The sequence below is a fragment of the Podarcis tiliguerta genome (assembly GCF_965153285.1).
Source record: "Podarcis tiliguerta genome assembly, chromosome: 12".
Lineage (NCBI taxonomy): Eukaryota > Metazoa > Chordata > Lepidosauria > Squamata > Lacertidae > Podarcis > Podarcis tiliguerta.
In genome coordinates, this window is record NC_139545.1 from 12965923 (window position 1) to 12985831 (window position 19909).

General features: G+C 44.5%; 1 protein-coding gene across 4 annotated transcripts in view; it reads left to right on the plus strand.

Moving 5' to 3' along the window:
- The first annotated feature begins 202 nt into the window (after positions 1-202).
- Positions 203-19909, plus strand: part of LIMD1 (LIM domain containing 1) — a 42689-nt gene continuing 22982 nt past the window's right edge. The window contains exons 1-2 of one of the 4 annotated variants that reach the window (XR_014503342.1): positions 203-951; positions 2018-3515. Coding sequence is in view for 2 of the 4 variants with exons in the window: in XM_083404904.1 (XP_083261030.1) it covers positions 2039-3515 (1477 nt within the window). In the remaining 2 variants the exon portion in view is untranslated. Of the gene's footprint in view, positions 952-1674; positions 3516-19909 lie in introns of all 4 variants that reach the window. The other 3 variants (XR_014503343.1, XM_083404904.1, XM_083404903.1) reach the window with 3 other exon arrangements.

Sequence of the window (19909 nt, forward strand, 5' to 3'; positions counted from 1 at the left end):
GATCATTATTTATTTATTATTGAATTTATATAATAAAAATCTGCTTGCCCCACACCAATTTTTAAATTATTATTATTGTTAAGAATGTAAACAGGAAAACAGGAACAACTCTTGGCAATGTCCTGTGACTGTCTACAGTCTACCCTTGGTGCTCTCGGCTCTCATTTGGAAAGATACCTATCCATATTCGGAGTGACGCCAGACATGTTTACACCGCACTGACATGTTTAAACGTTTCTTTGGTTGTCCTTGAATCTTCCTGCCACACTTGCCATCCCCTCCCGCCACACCAGGGTGATTTGCCACCCTTGGGAAACCACTGAGTTAAGTGTCAGCGGCCACTGACAGCGAGCCAGGCACCCGCCATTCAGCCCGGACTACCTCGCAGGGTTGTTTTGAAGGCAGAAGCGCCAACCATGCAGGGACTTAGTACTACTGCTGCTGATAGTACTTCGGGACGGGCACTGAGAACCGTTTTCCGTGCTGGCTCCGAGTAAATCCCCCGAGGCTGGAGGCTGCAAGCGCTGGGAGGAGAGCTGGGCGGTTTTCGTCCCGCTCCAGCGCTGACTAACCCGGGTCTCCCTCGCTCTCTCTTTCCCTTTCAACCACGTTGCAAAGACCTGTTCGCAACTCCTCCCCGCCGGCCTGGGCTCCTCCTCCTCCTCCCGCCTCCTCCTCTAGCCTGGCACGGGAAGGCGAGGGGTTGTCGAGCGAGCGAGAAAGGGAAGAGGAGGAGGCCGAAGTGCCTCGGCGGCCCGAAAAGAGCGGCGCCTCGGGAGGGAGGAAGGAAACCTCGCGGTTGCGCGGAGAGCGAGGGCGCCGCGGCCCTTGGCGAAGGAGAAGCAGCGCGCCGTCCTCCCCGCTAGCGCAGCCGCGAGAACTTTTCGTCGGGGTGGGAAGGAAGGCGAGAAGCTCATCTCCCCCCACAGAGCAGGCGGAGTCCGCCCTCGGGTGAGTGAGTCAGGCGGAGAAGCACCGCAGCAAAGGGTTGGCGCTGCCCGCTGCCTGCGCGCAAACTAGCAAGCGAGCGAGCAGAAGTTCCGCGCGTAAAAAGTTTGCGCGTAAAAGGTCTGCGCGCGCGCGCTGCTCCAAGTGGCCTCTTTCCCCCCCGAGGGAGCGGGAAGGAGGGGGACATTCTTGAGGAAGGCGGGGTGGCGAGGAGAGAAATCTCCTTTCCCAAGTTTGAGTCGGGTGGGTGGGCGGCGAAGGAGTGGCGAAGGTTTCCCCTCTGCTTTGGCGGGGCCGGAATCTGGAAAGCGCGCGTTTCCTTCCTTCCTTCTTCCTCAGTGGGTAGGAACCTGCGCGCGGCTTCCCCGGAGCTGCTCCTCTTTCCTCTGGTTGGAGGGCTTTTCCTGTTTACTCCACGCGCAGCGACCCCGTGGGAACCCCAGAGTCTCGCAAGGTTGGAAGGGACCCCCCCACCCCCAGGGTCATCTAGTCTAACCCCCTGCAATGCAGGAATCTCAACTAAAAGCATCCACGAGAGATCCTCTGTTTAGAAACTTCCTTGCAACACCCTGACCCGACCCAAACAACACTTGCTGACCCGCAGTTTGTCTGCCCCCAAGGTTAGCCCAAGAGGTAATCTCCTCTGGCAGTAGCAGGGGAGAGAATGTGTGAGTTTGGGTGAAATTTGTGCTAAAACACCCCTTTTCCCTCTATTTATTATTTCAGTATTTTCCACCAAAGTGAATAAAAGCCGGGGAAGCCTGAAGAAACATTTCTGTCCGATTAAAAGCACAAAGAATTGGATCTTGCCATTTTTTGGGGGGGATACCCTCTGCACTTAAAGTTATCTTGTATAACCTGAGGAAGAGGAAACGTTTTAAGAACAGGTTTGGGGACCTGCATTATTGTTGTTTTTTTCTACTTTTTCTCATAAAAAATATTAATTACGTTTTACATGGGATGTTTTGGATGCCTTAAGTAGCTCCATTGGTTGCTGAGTGGAAATCTTGAGCAGACTTGAACACTTAAAATACCATCGCTTTGGTTTTTCCTTCCTGCTTGTTTGTAGGCACAAGTGAATCTTTACAAAATGGACAAATACGATGACCTGGGTCTGGAGGCAAGTAAATTTATAGAAGATCTCAATATGTATGAAGCCTCCAAAGATGGGCTCTTTCGAGTAGACAAAGCGGTTGGGAACAACCCAGAATTTGAAGAAACGAGGAGGGTTTTTGCTACAAAAATGGCCAAAATTCACCTTCAGAAACAGCGAGAACAAGAGGAATTGGTGAACTCGGCCTCAGGGGCTCCAAATGGCGGGGCTGGTTTTGGCCTTCAGCATCTGCTCCCGGGCCATCCTGTGGCTAGAAGCACCGCAGGAACAAATAAACTGCATTCAGGAGAAAATATAGCAAAGCCCCCTCTGGCTACACCGTCAACCGTGTGTGCAGGCCATCAACTTGCCTTCCCAAACCAGCCCCAAGCGCCTGCTGATGGAGAGCGAGCAAAGTTATACCAGGATGACAAGAGGTCCAGCGATGATTATGGATACAGTGAAAGTCTCCAGGGTTCAGACGTTTCTGGAGGACATAGTTATCAGAGAGCAGGTCAGCTGAACCCGTGTAATCCTAAGACATCTTTTAGTTCTCTTTCTCACGAGGAGCCCAATAACAGTGATAACCGGGCAAGCCTTCAAAGTTGGGGAAGAGATGCTGGCAAGTTTCCCAGCCTGAAATCCAGCATGGCCCCCCATTTATGGTCCAACGTTAATCATGACGAGTCGTTGCAGAGAAGTCCTACGAAACCTCAGGCAGATCTCCATTCATACCAGCAGCCACGAAACTCCTACAGGTCTTCAGAAAGCGGGTATGGGAGTCAGGAAAGCAGTGGCGAAGGCCCGGGGCTTAGCCAAAGCTATGAGCCGAATCCAGGTTGCCCGAGATCATCGTCTTTCTCTAAGGCCTGTACCCCGTTGTCCTCTTCCACTGGGTTTGGTGATGAGTTGCCTGTGGAATATTCGCAGCAGAGGTCTCCGTCATTCTCTGCACGCCCTTCCAATCGGTCTGATGATTTTAACCCAAACTGTGGCATGGAATTGTGGGCTTCTGGTACTCCAAACAAAAGCAATGGCAATATTCAGGCGAGGCATAGTGACAGTACTCAGCCTTCAGCTTCCGGCCTCCTTCCTGCTCCCCTACCTCCAAGTGTAGATTATCAGCAAACTAACACTCATCCGAAACCGACAGGTCATTTTGTAGTCCACGGTCAAAATCACAGGCTCAATTGTGCTGGGTCTGGCATGAGTCCCGAGCAGAATTCCATCTGCTCAACATCTCATGGGCCAATGATTTCTGATGTTCCGAAATCTCCTTTTAAAGAGGGCACCGCCACTCTGCGGCATGACTCTGGTCACCAAGAAACCACCGCTTCTGCAAAAATAAAGCTACCCTGTCAGACACTCCTTCCTCAGCAGGAACAGGGGCCATCCACAGCTGAATTAAAATTAGAAGCTCTTACCCAGCGCCTGGAGCAGGAGATGGATGTTTGTCCGAAGGCTGACTACTTTGGTAGGTATATGTGTTTTTACACTTAACAGCGCATTGGATTTTTATTTATATGTTCATTGATAAATGCTACGGTATTTTGCACCTGCAGTTATATTTCTTGTGTTGTTCTTGTCAGTGTCAGTAATCATGGGGAGCAGCTAATACTTTTCAAATTATGTTTACCGAAAGCTACAATTTTAATATGAAAACTTCAGTAGAAAATGATAAGCTAGGGAAAAAGGGAATGGAAAGCGTATTTTAGAAGCAAGTTGATATACCAATTTTAATGTCTCAGTGGCTGCAGTTAATTTATGCTGTGTGTCGGATTATAGCTATTATTATTTTAATCACTGGCTTTAAAATAATCTGATGGGGAAATTGATTAAATAGTGTTTCGTTCTCGCCCCGAAAAGGCTTACTAGGTTCACCCAAAGCAGCAACTGATGACAACTTGGAAAAATGCTGTGTGAAAGAAGCTGGCCAGGTGTAAGTGGCCTTTAGTTCCATGGAAGTGAATTAAGGATCATGGCACCAAGGCCACATAATATTGTATCTTGTATGATACTGTATTGCTTTTAAGCTGTATTCTGTTTAGGCAACCAAGCTCATCACCCGGTGAACCCAAAAGTACTAGGATTTAAGAATTGTTGGGAAATTGTCCCTCGCCGGCAACTAACTTGTGGGCTGCTCTGAACGGTTGATGAGGCGAGGAGTCAAGTCTCATCCGTTCCACTCTGTTACCAAGGAAGGCGGCTACCTCTCAGTCGCCCCACTCCTCTCTGGAAGAGGTGGGGTGATATAGAACAATAGAAATGGGTCAGCATGTAAACTGAGAATGCTCCCCAGAGAGGGTGCCCTTTTGAACAAACCTGAGCCTTTGTGTATGGGGCAGCCAGCTGGGCCAAAAAGGATTCCATGGGGCACTTTCACGATGCATGTCCTTGTTCTTCTGCAGCCTCTCACATGCAAGAGGACTTGCTCCAGTAAACCAGCTGAGTGTGCCCAGTTAGATTCAGTGCCCAGGCTGCCACTTGTTGAACCACGGTTAAAGAAGTAATTGGACCATTGGCTCGCCTTACTTAGTCGTCCTTCTTGGTTTTCTTGGTTTTCTACTAGCAGGTGCTCAGCATATTTGGTCTTTTCTCATTAGGGTGCGTTCTTGACGAGGCTTTAAATCTGTTATCATGGTATGCTCATTATGCAATTCTGACAGTAGTAGCTTATGTGTTTTTCCATTTGCTTCTTTGCCAGGTGGGGCACTGACCTTTAGAGAAGCTGAACAGCCGGCCTGTAGCTTAATGAGTAGAGGTTGACCGTATGATCGCAAATGGTAGATCTGTTGCTGGCTTTATTGAAAACGGGAGATAATTTTGCAACTAATTACACATGCCTCTTTTACTTTTCCAGTGGTAGATCATAGGGCTAAGTGTCCCAATTGTAACAGCATCAGTACAGTGAATCCATCACTCTTCTATCCTACTTGATTCTTATATTTAAAACGCTTCCAAGAGCGGGCAGATAAGAGAACAACGTCACATTGCTACTTACAATTTTTTTTCTAGCCTTACGGTTGCTGTCACTTAACAGGGATATGGTAGGCCAGGGTAGTGGCATAGCAAGGGCTGCCAGCACCCGGGGACCGTGCGGAGGGCTGGGTGGGAGGGTGCACATTCAACTGCCTAATGGTGTTCGTGTCACCCAGGAGATTGCAGCCGCAGAAGTAAGAAAAGAAGAGTTATTCTATTATCTGCAGAGGTCTCTGACTGCTTTGCATGGGGAAGCCGTTTTCAGTGGAGCCCAGCAATGGAAGCGCATAGCTGTGTTGAGGCTGTGTTGAAATTTTGCGCCCCTAACAATTTTTGCAGCCTGTGCCCTCCACACTACTGGGCCAGGGTAGCCAACATGTTGTCCTCCAGATGTTGGACTACAGGCCCTATCAGGCCCAGCTACCATGGCCAGCGGTCATAGATGATGGGAGATGTGATCCAACAACTTCGGTTTCTGAAAGCATATAATTGTCAAGTTCAACAAATCATTTTCTTGAGCATAAGAATGGCCTTCTTGGGTGGCCCAAGGTTTGTCATCCTCTCCAGCATTCTGTGGCAAGCTGGATGTCTCTAGCAGTTCACAAGTGGACCATGAGAGTAGAAGTCTTTCCCTGTGGTCTCCAGCTGTAGACCTGTGTTGTTAACGCCACATGATAGATGGAGAGGCCAATCAGTGAGCTTGAGATTTAAATTTAGGATTTCCCTGCTCATAGGTTAAAGTTCATAACCACTATGCTACACCAGCTTTCTTTTGGTGATGGGCTTAAATTTTTTTAAATTATTATTAAGACAAAATAGTTCTTATCTCAGGAAGATGCTAAATTGTAATTAGGAGGTTTGTGGGGATGCACAGTTTAGCTCATGTCTAGGTAAAATTGAAACTAGGGCATACCAGATTAGGCAAGGACTGTGATTTAATATTCTTAGTTATTTCCTAGAACTTTCCGTCTTAACCTGAAAGCCTAAATTCACAGAGGACAGCCACATTAATAGTAGGCTAGGCCCTAATTCACACAGTTGCTTTTGGATTTTACTTTTGCATGCAGTTGCTCATCTGTGCTGAGGTTTGGTTGTTTTGCGGGGGGAGCAGCGAGCTGAAAAATTGTCCTGAGCGCAAGATGCAGTTGTTTCAGACAGTCTTCTTTCTAATCATGGGCATGATGCAATCTGCGCAAAGTAAGAATCACCTGGCGTCAAGAAGTGGTCATGTGAGCTGTATTTTGGATTTTGCTTTTCTGAGGAGTGAGGCTACACGTTGTGCGGAAACCAGTCAGGCTGAATGTATACATGTGCTCCGGAGAAATAGACGTGTACCAATATAGCGCGTCTAAACTTGGGGAGTGAGTTTTGGCTTTTGCCCTTCACTAAATAGCATTGCAAGCGGTATACTTTGATCTCCTTGAAAGCACGTAATGAAACACAATAGTAATTTTGGCAACAGAAGGTCTAGACAGTGGGTGTGTAAGATTATTTTAATTAATGTACTTGTGGGAAAGAGGAAAGCTGAGGCTACTTCAAGTCCCCTTGGAATCCAATAATAGACCCCCACCACCTCAGGAAAAGCCTGAGAAGGATGTAGGGGGCAGCGTCACTGACAAAATATTAGAGAATGTATACAGTTGACTCCAGGCCTCTTCCAACATAAGGCTTTGCTCTATAGGGCTATTTTCAGAACGATTCTGCCAAAGGAAAGAGCATGGGAAACATTCTTTTGGAATTGAAATCCTCTTTGTGTTTGTTTTTTTCAGGAGCTGCAAAGAATGCAATATCTTGATCGTGTGCATTCTCTTTTTTTTCTTCCCTGGGGTGGGGTGGGGAATCCACATACATTTAATTTCTGGAAGAATATTTTCTGTGGCTAGGTTCCAGACATGAATGGCAGGACTCTTCTGCATCCGCATAAGTCTTTTGATCCAGAGAAGGAATGCCAGTGGCGGAGTAGTCGATGTGCGCTCATTTCTCGCACCCCTGTGCCCCCTGAAAATGTGCTCCTGAGAGTTGGAGCAGCCTGAAAGGCAGTGCTGGAGGCTGCAGGTGGAAATGACAAAAATGGCCTTTCTGCTCTGCCCTTCTCGTGCTTTCCTGAGCAGAACTCCACTAGGGGGATGCTACTGCTGGGGGCGGGGTCTGGTTCCAACCCAATGTGTACTTTTCTGGTCTAGTAATTCTAAAGGCACACCCCTGAAGAAAATGTAAGAATTGCTTCCTGATGACATATATTTGCATGGAATATATTGGGAAATTCGTCGCTGTAGAATATTGTGTCCCCACCCCTTTAATCGCCTGATAGTTATTTAAGTGTAAGTGGCAGAATTGGTTTTGAACATGATAGGAGCATTGAGTTATCCAGAGCTTTGGCGTACGTTGCGCATGAGAGAATTTTCAGAGCAAGCCTACTCTACCCATTCTACAAGTGCAAAAGTGTGTTCAGCAGTTGCATCCTAGTTTGTGAAAATCAGGAAATGGAAACATGAGTGGTTTGAAAGTCGTAGCTGAAATGATTTATTATTATTAATAGCAACAACAACAACAATTTATTTACATTGGCAGAGGAAGGGTGTGTGGTCTGCCCTGGGTGTCAACCCTGGGGTCGGTGACAAAATGACAAAAATGTGAGTTTTAAAAAATAATTTAAAAAATTGGGATCACGAAACTTTTTAGTTCAATCAACACGCGTAACTAAACGTGGCTGGCACTGGGCGCCACACTGCGGAGGCTGGCACTTACCGCGGGGCCTGCAGCGTGCCTGAGCCACACATCTGACCCCTGCTCTAGCACACTCACTGTAGAATTCTGTCTGTGATATTTTATCTGCACAATCAGAATGAGTTTCAGGAACCCAAAAGTTGTATTGAAAAATACAACTTTCAAGCCATCTGGCTCAAAAATGGAAATGAGGCATTCTGTTTTGGCAACTGTAACCCTGGTTTAAGCAGCCATTTGGCGCCTAGATGATATATTTGAGTTTCTAACACTGGCTCCAATGGAATGTCTAGGCCAGGGGTCAGCAAGCTTTTTCAGCAGGGGGGCGGTCCACTGTCCCTCAGACCTTTGGGGGGGCGGGACTATATTTTTTTGGGGGGGGGAATGATCAAATTCCTATGCCCCACAAATAACCCAGAGATGCATTTTAAATAAAAGGACACATTCTACTCATGTAAAAACATGCTGATTCCTGGACCGTTGGGCCGCATCTGGCCCCCGGGCCTTAGGTTTTAGAAGCCTTAGTTTGCCTACCCACGGTCTAGGCACTGTTCCCCCCCCCCAATGGGATTTATTTTTCTTATTTTTATTCGCTGCATTTCTGTACCAATTCCTATTTTGAAGAATAAAATTCAAAGCTGTTTGCAACACATTAAAGCATTAAAAAATCCCAATCCAGAATAAAACTAATTCAAGCTTCAAAAAAAATAATATTTCAGATCCTTCTCTAAGTGACATTTTGCCTTCCACAATTGCCAACCTGGTATCCAGAGATTGCCATGTGGTTGCAGTTGGACCCGCGCCAATCACAAAATGTGCCTGCACCTGGCTAATTTTGAACACTGGCCCTGTCTATTCTTAGCCAATCTTACCTGTGTTTAAACCAGGGATGCCCCAACTTTTTTTCAGAGAGGGCCTGATTTCATGAAGTGAACATGCGTGAGGGCCGACCAAAGTTGCTGAGCTTTTTAAAGGATTTTACCCCAGGACATATACTGCCACGGGGGCTGGATTAAATCAATCGGTGGGCCGGATTAGGCCCCCCAAACAGACTTTGGACATTCCTGGTTTACACAGAATGCTACAGCATGAGGTTTGTAGAGTATGCTTTTACTTTTGGCTTAAATCTGAGAGCATATAATATGCATTTCTGCATTTTGTGTACATACAATAAAGTAGAAACCAACAATTTGGTTCACTTTAACTCGTTGATGACCTGTGGAGCCCCAGATGTGTTTGGACTCCCAGTCAGCATAATAACCAACAGTCAGGGATGATGGGAGTTGAAGCCCAATAGGGAAAAATCTTACATTAGCAAGAGTTTAATGAGGGAGGCTACCATGATAGTCAGACACACCCAAGCAGACATTTCAACCTTGTTAGTAACTCAGAATGACTAGAGTTTGCTTAATTTATTATTATTTTTTAAATGATGGGAGACAGTTCTTTTTGCAAGTTTTCTTGAGCGCTTCAGAAAGCCAGGAAGCTGAAATAAAGTTGTTGATTTTGTTAGCGTTGTGGCTGGCATTTTGAATCATTTCAGAGGATCGAGTTTCCATTACTGACAGCTCCTAAGCTTCTGACGCGTGGGCCTCATGAGGTGGGGTTTTCCCCCGGTGACAACATTTCTTGTGATTTATGATGAAGAAACCAAGTCTGATAAGAGCCGAGGCATATTTTCACAAGGCATGTTTTCAGTCCTGCTCTGCTCCAAAGATTCCTTGTTCAGAAGCTAAGATGCAAGTCAGGCATTTACTTTCCACATGATGCTAAAGGCGAACAGAGGCATCTTTGTGCGGGGACAAATTGCCCTACAACTAGAAAACCAAAGTGAAAATTATGAGTTGCTTCTGTTTTCCTCTTCAGACATTGTGGCCATTCTACCAGGGCTCTGAAGAGTCTGAATGTATGAACTGCCCTCCATTCAGATGCAGAGGTTGTGTTCTGCCATGTAAACAAGTATTGCGGGTTGCACAAAATACTAGTACAGATGTGCATGTCTTGCTTCCAGCTGCTGTTGTTATGATGCATTATAGAGGACTATAACCTCGATGCAAGAAGAGACTCATACTGACCAAGCGCGGGGCGGAGGACACACAATATTTTTGCACACACATGTGAACTGTCAGCAGTAAGTGGAGGACACAAAGATTCCTAGTTTTTAGAAGCTGTGTGCATGCACATAACCCTTGCACCAAATCATTCTCTGCTGGGTTTCCTTGGTCAGGGGTTGCCCTTGTTTTAAGAAATAGCTTGTTTCTTTTATTCACCTTGACCACGACACTATTGTTCATATTACTATTACAGTAATACCTCGGGTTACATATGCTTCAGATTACAGACTCCGCTAACCTAGAAAATAGTACCTTGGGTTAAGAACTTTGCTTCAGGATGAGAACAGAAATCACGCAGCGGCAGCAGCAGGAGGCCTCATTAGCTAAAGTGGTACCTCAGGATTCATGTGAAGAAAAGACCTCCAGAACGAATTAAGCTCTTAACCCGAGGTACCACTGTAAAAGTATTTAAGAGAAAAACCTCCTCACAACAGCTTTCATTGATCGGCATCCCGTATAAATAATGATAATCTTCAAAAAGCAATACAGCCATATTACTAAAAATTTGTTTAAGAACCAGCACTAACACTAAAAGCACATCAAGGCCTGCAAGAACACTAAGAGCTGATCAATAATTGTAGCTACAACCACTTCATAAGATCAACAATCTGAGCAAGCATCCTGTTTAAGAGAATGCAGACGTTCTTATTTATTAATTATTATTAATTATTGTTTTTTCACAATTTTATGCGTTTTAACTTAACCATTTCAAACATTAAAATGAAAGGTTCTTTTGAACCTTCAGACCTCCCTCCTTCCCTCCATGGGTTCCATATTTAAGATTAATTTTACTGCATCTCTTACCATTGTCCATCTGTTGTATGTCCATAGTTACTGTGGTTAATTCAACATTACAAGTGTCATTACATCCCTGCCAATGATTTTAACTGTTTACAGTGGTCTTCTAAAGAAATTAAGAATTTACTCCAGTCTTTTTAAAATACTTGACCTTCTTGGTTTCAGATCTTCCCTGTCAGTTTTGCCATTTCTGCGTACTCCATCAGTTTCGCCTGCAATTCATTCTTTTGTTGGTACTTCTCCTTCCTTCCATTTCTGGGCTGGCAGCAAAGAATGCAGACGTTCTTAAAGGCTTTCACTGATGGGGCAAAACATCCCACATATATAGAGTCATCGCCGAAAATGCCCTCTCCCTAAACCTGCCAGTCCGGCTGTTTTCACAGATGGGCATGTGAGTAGGTCATTGGATGTATGATGGACAGGAGTTGTTTTTTTAATAATTGTAATTTTGTAATATAGAAAATATTTGGAACAGATACGATCTAAGCAGGGGGAGAATTAAATGAAAATTATACAAAACAGGAAAAAGGACCATATGAAATAAAAGTGCAGAAAGGTTTATGTGGTCCTTCCGAGTACATACTAGGTTCTTCAGCAGACTGGAGAACTACACATGATTATGCTATGTAATGTATTTCCTTATAATAACATGCAAAATAAGGATGCCCTCTCAAAACGAATGGGCTAAAAAATTAAATGCCCTTGTATTGTTAATACAGTGGTGCCTCGCAAGACGAAAAGAATCCGTTCCGCGAGTCTCTTCGTCTTGCGGTTTTTTCGTCTTGCAAAGCAAGCCCATTAGCGGATTAGCGCTATTAGCGGTTTAGCGGCTATTAGCGGCTATTAAAGGCTTAAGGGATTAGCGGATTAGCTGCTAAAAGGCTATTAGCAGCTTAGTGCCTTTGAAAAAGGAGTTGGGGAGCGAAAAAAAACCCCCAGGAATCGCAAGACATTTTCGTCTTGCAAAGCAAGCCCATAGCAAATTCTTCCTGCGAAGCACCTCCAAAACGGAAAACCCTTTCGTCTAGCGGGTTTTCCGTCGTGCGAGGCATTCGTCTTGCGGGGCACCACTGTACTTGAGTTTGGAAGAAGGGAGAATACACAGTGTTGATGACAGAGGTGAGCAATTGAACACAACATGTTAGCCGTTGCTGAGCATCAGATACTGCTCTGAGCAAGTCTCAAATTTAAACTTGCTCAAGAGCAGGATTTCATTGAACTTGTTTTTATTTATTTTTTTAAAAAAAAACATTGCTCCTGCTGTTGGCAGCTCAACTGTGGTCAGCACAAACTCTGAGGCCTTGTGTTGCTGCGACCCTCAACTAGCAGTGTTCAGTTTATTTTGGGTGTAGATAGATTGGGAAGTGAGCATTCCTCATGAGAATGAGGTGTGGTCTGTGGATGATGAGAAATTCATGCAAGGGTTAGTTGAAAAGGGTCCATTGTGAGTTCCTGACCAAAGGCATTAATGTAGAGAAACGGTTGCACTGACGCCCTGAAAAGATGAAGAGGTCTGGTGTTGTATGAAAAAAGTTGTGCTTCGTTGCATTCTGAATTTGTGAGCTCACTGTGGCTCATGATGACTATGCTTTAATCCGTTTTAGAAATGGTTGCCCTTCAGAAACGAATAGGTTCAGTCTTTAATTATTATTTTTAATCTCTGCATTACAAAGGATTATTCTCCTGCCTATATATGATGGGGGTTAATTAAAAAGAAAGAGGGCCCACAAGCTTATTTTCATGGTGGGACAACGATTTATAAATAGCCAACTTGTATCAAAAGTAATTTTAACCATAATTACAATTAAGCCTATTGTGTTTTGTTCAACAGAACAGGTGTGAAACTAATAAGGATTGACGTTAAGCAGGGTTTGCTGTCAGCTATAGGCACAGAATAGTTGAAAGCAGGGCGTTTATGCTAGATAACTGCTTTAGAAGCTGGCTTGAAGTCATTATGAGGTCTAATAGAGAATACATCATTGCTGCTCATGCTGCTGCTCATGTTTAAATAGCCTCACCTACTTCTGAGGTTTAAATAATTCTGACATAGGAGCAGAGGTTCTGGGGTTATTTTTTGAGTTGTGTGAATGGAAACAGCTTGGCGGTTAAGAAGAAGAAGAAGATTTGCTGCTGAATTAATATACCATGCCAACATTCTTTTGGTGCTCAGTCACTTTTGCAGAGATGCTCTGACTATGTGAGGCAGCGAGGGAGGTATGTTCCCTCTCACATGCTTAATGTATGAGGCAGCATTGCAGTAGTCAAGGCATCATCTGCGCTGAAGATTCCTCTATTAGGATGGGCCACAGCTGGAGAATTGGCCAGAGAGACAAGACAGCAGACAGTAGATGGGAAGGGGAGAGCATGTCTAATATTGCTGACCATGTTGGAAAAAAATATCCATCTTGTGCAGGAATTTAAATTTGCATGATGTCATTGGCTACGATTAAAGGCATTTGTGTTATCACTTAAGACAAGTAGAGTAAGGGCCAAGATGCAGCTGGTGGGCATGCCAACCAATACCTGCCCTGGCTCCCACATCTGAATACAGGCTATTCAACCTCCCAGCTCAAGTCTTCCCAGTGACTTTCATCACTACACAGTTTAAGGATAGATCAGTTTGCAGATTACATGCTTTGGGAGTTCAAAGCAGAGCTCTTAAGGTTAGGCAGCAGTCACGAAATTAAAAGATGCCTGCTTCTTGGGAAAAAAGCAATGACAAACCTAGACAGCATCTTAAAAAGCAGAGACATCATCTTGCCAACAAAGGTCCGTATAGTTAAAGCTATGGTTTTCCCAGTAGTGATGTATGGAAGTGAGAGCTGGACCATAAAGAAGGCTGATCACCGAAGAATTGATGCTTTTGAATTATGGTGCTGGAGGAGACTCTTGAGAGAGTCCCATGGACTGCAAGAAGATCAAACCTATCCATTCTGAAAGAAATCAGCCCTGAGTGCTCACTGGAAGGACAAATCCTGAAGCTGAGGCTCCAATACTTTGGCCACCTCATGAGAAGAGAAAACTCCCTGGAAAAGACCCTGATGTTGGGAAAGAAGGAGGGCGCAAGGAGAAGGGGACGGCAGAGGACGAGATGGTTGGACAGTGTTCTCGAAGCTACCAGCATGAGTTTGACCAAACTGCGGGAGGCAGTGGAAGACAGGAGTGCCTGGCGTGCTCTGGTCCATGGGGTCACAAAGAGTCAGACACGACTAAATGACTAAACAACAACAAAGGTTAGGCACAAGCCCAAGACATTGTCTCAAAACCTGACATGCCCCTTTTTGCTGTCCTTTTGAAGAGCAGGGTGGGCACAGCCATTTGCTTGTTTGGCTTCCTGGATGATGGGTCTGAAAAAGCTGAGGGTTGTTAAGAGCCTCATATTCCCCTTCACAGGGCTACAATTTCCAGAGTAGCTCTGTGAGGGAAATGGGGATCTCTCAACATCCTTAAACACAGTACACTTCCCAGCATGCTTTGAGGGAAAGCTGTGGCAGTTTAAAACGGTGTGATACTGCTTTAAATCATGGAATCGGTTATATAGAATTGTAGAGTTGGATAGGGACCCTGAGGGTCATCTAGTCTAGGCCCCTACAAGGCAGGAATATGCCTGCAACCATGGTGTCATCTGCCTCGTACTCTAACCAACTGAGCCATCTAGTAAATAGTGCAGATGGGGGTTTTCAGTCTAAGGTATTTTCTCTGAGAAATGGTGTGGGTTTTGTTCACAATATCCCCTGAGTCCTCTGAAGCCATCAGCACTTGTTGTTGTTTAGTCGTTCAGTCGTGTCCGACTCTTCGTGACCCCATGGACCAGAGCACGCCAGGCACTCCTGTCTTCCGCCATCAGCACTACTTCTGCATTTAAGAAAAATCACTGTAACCTTTTTGGGTAAAATTCCCTGTTTGGTGGTTGACCTCATAATCTTGTGACACCAGTTTTAATGACTCCATTATATTGTATTGTTTTGATAAAAGTAGCAGATAGTCCCCACCCCCCACCCCGGTAGAAGGTAAAGGACCCGTGACAGTTAAGTCCAGTCGCAGACGACTCTGGGGTTGTGGCGCTCATCTTGCTTTACAGGCCGAGGGAGACGCCGTTTGTCCGCAGACAGTTTTTCTGGGTCATGTGGCCAGCATGACTAAGCCGCTTTTGGCGAAACCAGAGCAGCGTATGGAAACACCGTTTACCTTCCCGCCGGAGCGGTACCTATTTATCTACTTGCACTTTGAGGTGCTTTCAAACCGCTAGGTAGGCAGGTGCTGGGACTGAGCAACGGGAGCTCACCCCATCGCAGGGATTCGAACCGCCAACCTTCTGATTGGCAAGCCCAAGAGGCTCAGTGGTTTAGACCACAGCACCACCTGCGTCCCTCCCTCACTGGTAGTGCTATTCACAACCCTAGCGAGCCTTATTTCTGTTATCAGAATAAAATTGTTTTCAGATAAAACAGGCACACGGTGTTTGGACAAAGCTGTATGCATCTAATGGAATTGCAAAATATGGCATGCACTTTCACTTTGTCGCTGTGGTGGGACAAAACTAGAGATGGATAGATCAGCTTATTTCCAGGCCATGACAATTTTGCATATATTAATTTTATTTCCACATTTATCTGCATTTTTAAAAAGGCTTTCAGATATTTGTATTTAAAGATGTATTTTTGTCCTGAAATGCACATTTTAAAATGCATTTTGGTACTCACCAAGAACTGTATCACAAATTTCAGATGCATACAAAATCTGAAGAATAATTATATTCCAATCTGCATATTAGTCTGGGAGGTATGGATCAGGCCGTTGCTTCAAAATTCACATAAATTAAATTCCTCAAGCATCTTTACTCAGAAGCTGGTGTTCATGTTGTTTTATGAAGTGCCTAATCATACTTGATGCTGTAAGCATCTAAAAATAAATAGTCCTGCCTGTAGGCTTACAATCTAATCAAGGACAAAGCACGTTGAGAAGTAAAGGAAAGAGAAGGTGGAAGGAGAGTCAGATTTGAAGAAAAGTCAAAGTAAACACATGTCAAATGACACGCATGCTTGATTGAATCACGTGTTGGGTGAGAGGGTTTTCTGATGGCAAGAGGCTGCAATGGACAAAGAAATGCAAGCAAGAGTGTAGAGAAAGTCAGGTTGCTCATCATAAAGCTTAGATTCTGAGAAGAAGCATATAAAAATGGGAAAGAAGAGGGTATATAGGAGAATGCTATAGTAGAATTTAGGAGCGCTAGTAGAATTAAGGCCTGTTCTACACAGATGCTATTTTTCTTTCCCGTTTGGTTGCAGAGGATGATATATTGCCTACTGTAAAAGGTATAATAATTTGACTCTTACCATACATAAAAAATAAATGTTGCTCTCAGCTTGAAGTGGTTCTTTCAGGCCATATTCCAAGTTGCATGATTGATCTGCATATTTCACAAGAGCAGATTTCCTGCACGCCACTAATCCTGAGATTGCACAGCATGGCTGCCTCCTCAAATCTTGGTCGGCCTTCTTTCGCTTGGCTGATGTAAACAAGGGTGAGATGGCTGGTTTCCCCCCTACTCTTTATTGGAGAAATTGGGGGGTGGACTCTAGTGTACGGCAGAATACATATCTGTCTTCTGTCTGCCACTTAAGTGTTTAATTTGAAAACCCTCGTAACAAGCAAAGTCGAGTTGCATCACACACACATTTAACTTGCAGTAATGAAGGTAGACACTCTTGGCTGCAGCTGCATCCCAGTCTTCTGCCTATGACTCTCTCTGCCTGCCTCATTTCTCCTCATTGCTCACATATGGAGATGAGGGGAGGCAGCAGAAACACAGAGAGGGACTTTCTCCTAGCCACCAGGTAAAATGAAAGGTAATTTTGACTATATGCAATTTTTGAATATATGTGCTGCTTCTGGAATGTAACCTGCACGTGTGACTAGAATGTAATTGTACTTGTTCATGCACAATATGCAAGTAAATATACAGTGGTGCCTCGCAAGACGAAAAGAATCCATTCCGCGAGTCTCTTCGCCTAGCGGTTTTTTTCGTCTTGCGAAGCAACCCTATTAGCGGATTAGCGCTATTAGCGGCTATTAAAGGTTTAAGGGATTAGCGGATTAGCTGCTAAAAGGCTATTAGCAGCTTAGTGCCTTAGAAAAAGGGGGTGGGGAGCGAAAAAACATAGCAAGAATCGCAAGACATTTTCATCTTGCAAAGCAAGCCCATAGAGAAATTCGTCCTGCGAAGCGCATTGAAAAACGGAAAACCCTTTCATCTAGCGGGTTCGTCTTGCGGGGCACCACTGTACCACTGCAAAGTGCCCCAGATTTTGGTACTTCTTAGGAAAAAATTGATGATAAATCTGGCACATTGGAAATCCTGAACGTCCAAAGGGAGCCATGATGACAGCCCAGTGGGATTTGGCATATTTCTTTTCTTCCTTAATGGACTTACAGTGGTACCTCGGGTTACAGGGGCTTCAGGTTACAGACTCTGCTAACCCAGAAATAGTACCTCAGGTTAAGAACTTTGCTTCAGGATGAGAACAGAAATCATGCAGCGGTGGCACGGCGGCAGTGGGAGGCCCCATTAGCTAAAGTGGTACCTCAGGTTAAGAACAGTTTCAGGTTAAGAACGGACCTCCAGAACGAATTAAGTTCTTAACCCGAGGTACCACTGTATTTACCCCCAGAATGCTTATCAAACAAAGAACTTATTACTGGTTCCATTAAGTCTGTTTCCAGTGTAACATACGAGAAGGAGAGAAACAACTGCAATGGTAAAGTGAAAGCAGTGTGCAGGCACTTAGCAGAAGAGTGGAATTTGGTGTATGTCCATTTTTGGGTGGAAGGAAAATAAAGCGAATGCGCTGTCTTGTGACAACATCTTCTGCAGTCACAAGATGCAAAAGGCTCTTGCCGTTCAGCTCAGCACACCATATGAATGCTGGGCCTGTGTCCTTTTAGTAAACGGCCCTGAGAATCAGGCCCACCCTAATTCTCTGCATTGCCACCAGCAGAAAACATCTGTTCTTCGATCTGGAAATTACTGCAGGAAACCAATCTGGCATGGGATACTGAGTCATAGTGAAACTTCATTTCAAGAAATAGTCTGGGAAAGGGAAGAGCTGTGGACTTGGTCCTCTTCCCAGTAGCTGATTTATTGAGAAATATCCAGTGCTGGAGAGAAGTAAATCACAATTTAAATTAGCTGCCTCTCTAGAGGAATCTTATTGCCACTCCCCAGATTATGATTTCAAGTCTTGGGATGTTCTCCCAAGTCACTTGTGAGAAACAGATGAGTAAACAGAGGAGTCCCTAGGTTTTCTTTGATACCCACATCTTCCTTCCGATAAGTCATTATGCAGTATGATTTGGAAAAGTACTTGCAATTAAAAAAAAAAAGAAAACCTCTTGGAAGCAGCTCTTGTTTTGTTTTATTGTTTTGATGAACCAGAATGTGCATGATAAAAATCTTGAGTTTTTCATATATTACATAGCAACACACTCATTGGAAACCACAGCCAGTCCCTTCTCTCTGATGAGTGTGACCTGTAATGATGCACATGTTTCCAAAAACCTGTTCCTCATATTCACACTTCACAGTGTTTTTTGAAAAACATTTTTATTAAACTTTTCTTGGTTTAGAAAGGTATGTGCAATGTCTCTTTTTTCAAGTTATATTTTCCATAGGTCAGTTTCATTTGTTGAGACATTAGGGTTACCTTAGGAAGAAAAAGGGGGGAGAGGTGGAGGGGGGAAAGGCAGGGGGAGTCGGGAGGCGATGTTCCTAATTTGCTTAATGTATGTGTGGGGTTTTGTGGCAGTGTCGTTTGTGCGGGTTCTCTTTGCTATTTGCTTGTGTTCCTTTGGTGGTGAGAGAAATTAGGGTTGGCCTAGGGTGTGGTTGTGATTGGCTGTGGTGAACTTTGTTTTCATGTGTGAGTGGGGTGGGTGTTTTTGAATCAGGTTAGCCATATTGATTCGTATGCTGACGGTGGATTCTTGTCATTGTCTTGTTGGGCTGTATATGTGATAAAGGGGAGCCATACCGGGGTGAAGGTATCTTCTTCTATTTGTCCCTGTGTCAGTTTCAGTTTATTGGTTAATTTTTCTAGTAGGGCTGTTTCCCATACTATTTGGTACCATTGGTCAATGCTCACTCCTGACAGGTCTCTCCAGTGTCTGGCTATGGTGTTTCTGGCTGCTGAAAGTAGGTGGGTTATGAGTTCTTTGTGATGTAAGTGGCCATTGTTGTCATGGAAGATGTTTAGTAGAGCCAGTTCTGGGGTGATTTCTAATACTTGCTTAGTTATTTTACATATTTCTTGTATGGCTGTTGTCCAAAATAGTTGGATTTTGGGGCACTCCCACTGCATGTGGAGGTATGTGCCTGTGGAGGTGCACCCTCTCCAGCATTTTGGTGAGGTTCCTGGGCATATTAGTGCTAATTTCCTTGGTGTTAGGTACCACCTGTAGGTGAGTTTTAGAGTGAATTCTCTCCTAGTTGATGTGGATTTAAGGGGGGGGGGGTTAGACCACATTCTGGTCCACTGAGTGGGGTTTTCACACTTCACAGTTGAAGAGGTATAGTTAAAATTCTCTCGATCGCGTTGTGTGTAACAACTCATAGAAAAAGCCATTTTGTAAGTGCCTATATGTTTTCCCCATAGCGGTAGCATGAAATAACCATGGGTGAGTTCAGCTTGAATATCTTCTGGAGTTATTTAGCCAAGTTTTGCTCAGAGTAGACCTGTTGAACTTAATGGCCCTAACATGGTCATGTTTGTTAATTTCATTATAATCTGCATAAAATTGTCCAAATGAGTGTTTTCAGTGGCTCATACGGAGTTCATTGGAACAAAGTACACAACGCAGTAGGATTGTAAAGGTGATAGTAACTTCCACTACAGTATCTAGGCTCAATATTAGGGGTGTTTTCCATAATTGCATCCCCCCCCCCCTTTTGCAATTAATGACCAATAATGAAAAAGAAAAATCACAACAGTATGTTCTTTTGGAAACAGTCAAACAATAACAAGGGAGTATCAACAACAGCACATGTGGATTTCAACAGATCTTGTTCAGAGAAGCAGATTTTATACAACAGCAAAATTAATTAAACGAAGGCAGATGCCTCCTAGATATGTTGTGTACTGCAATACTGTGTGCAACTGCGATCCTATGCACTTTTACCTGGAAGCAAGCCCCACTGAGCACAGTTGACTCCACGAGCAGCCATGCATAGGACTGTGCTGTTAGTGTTCACGTACAC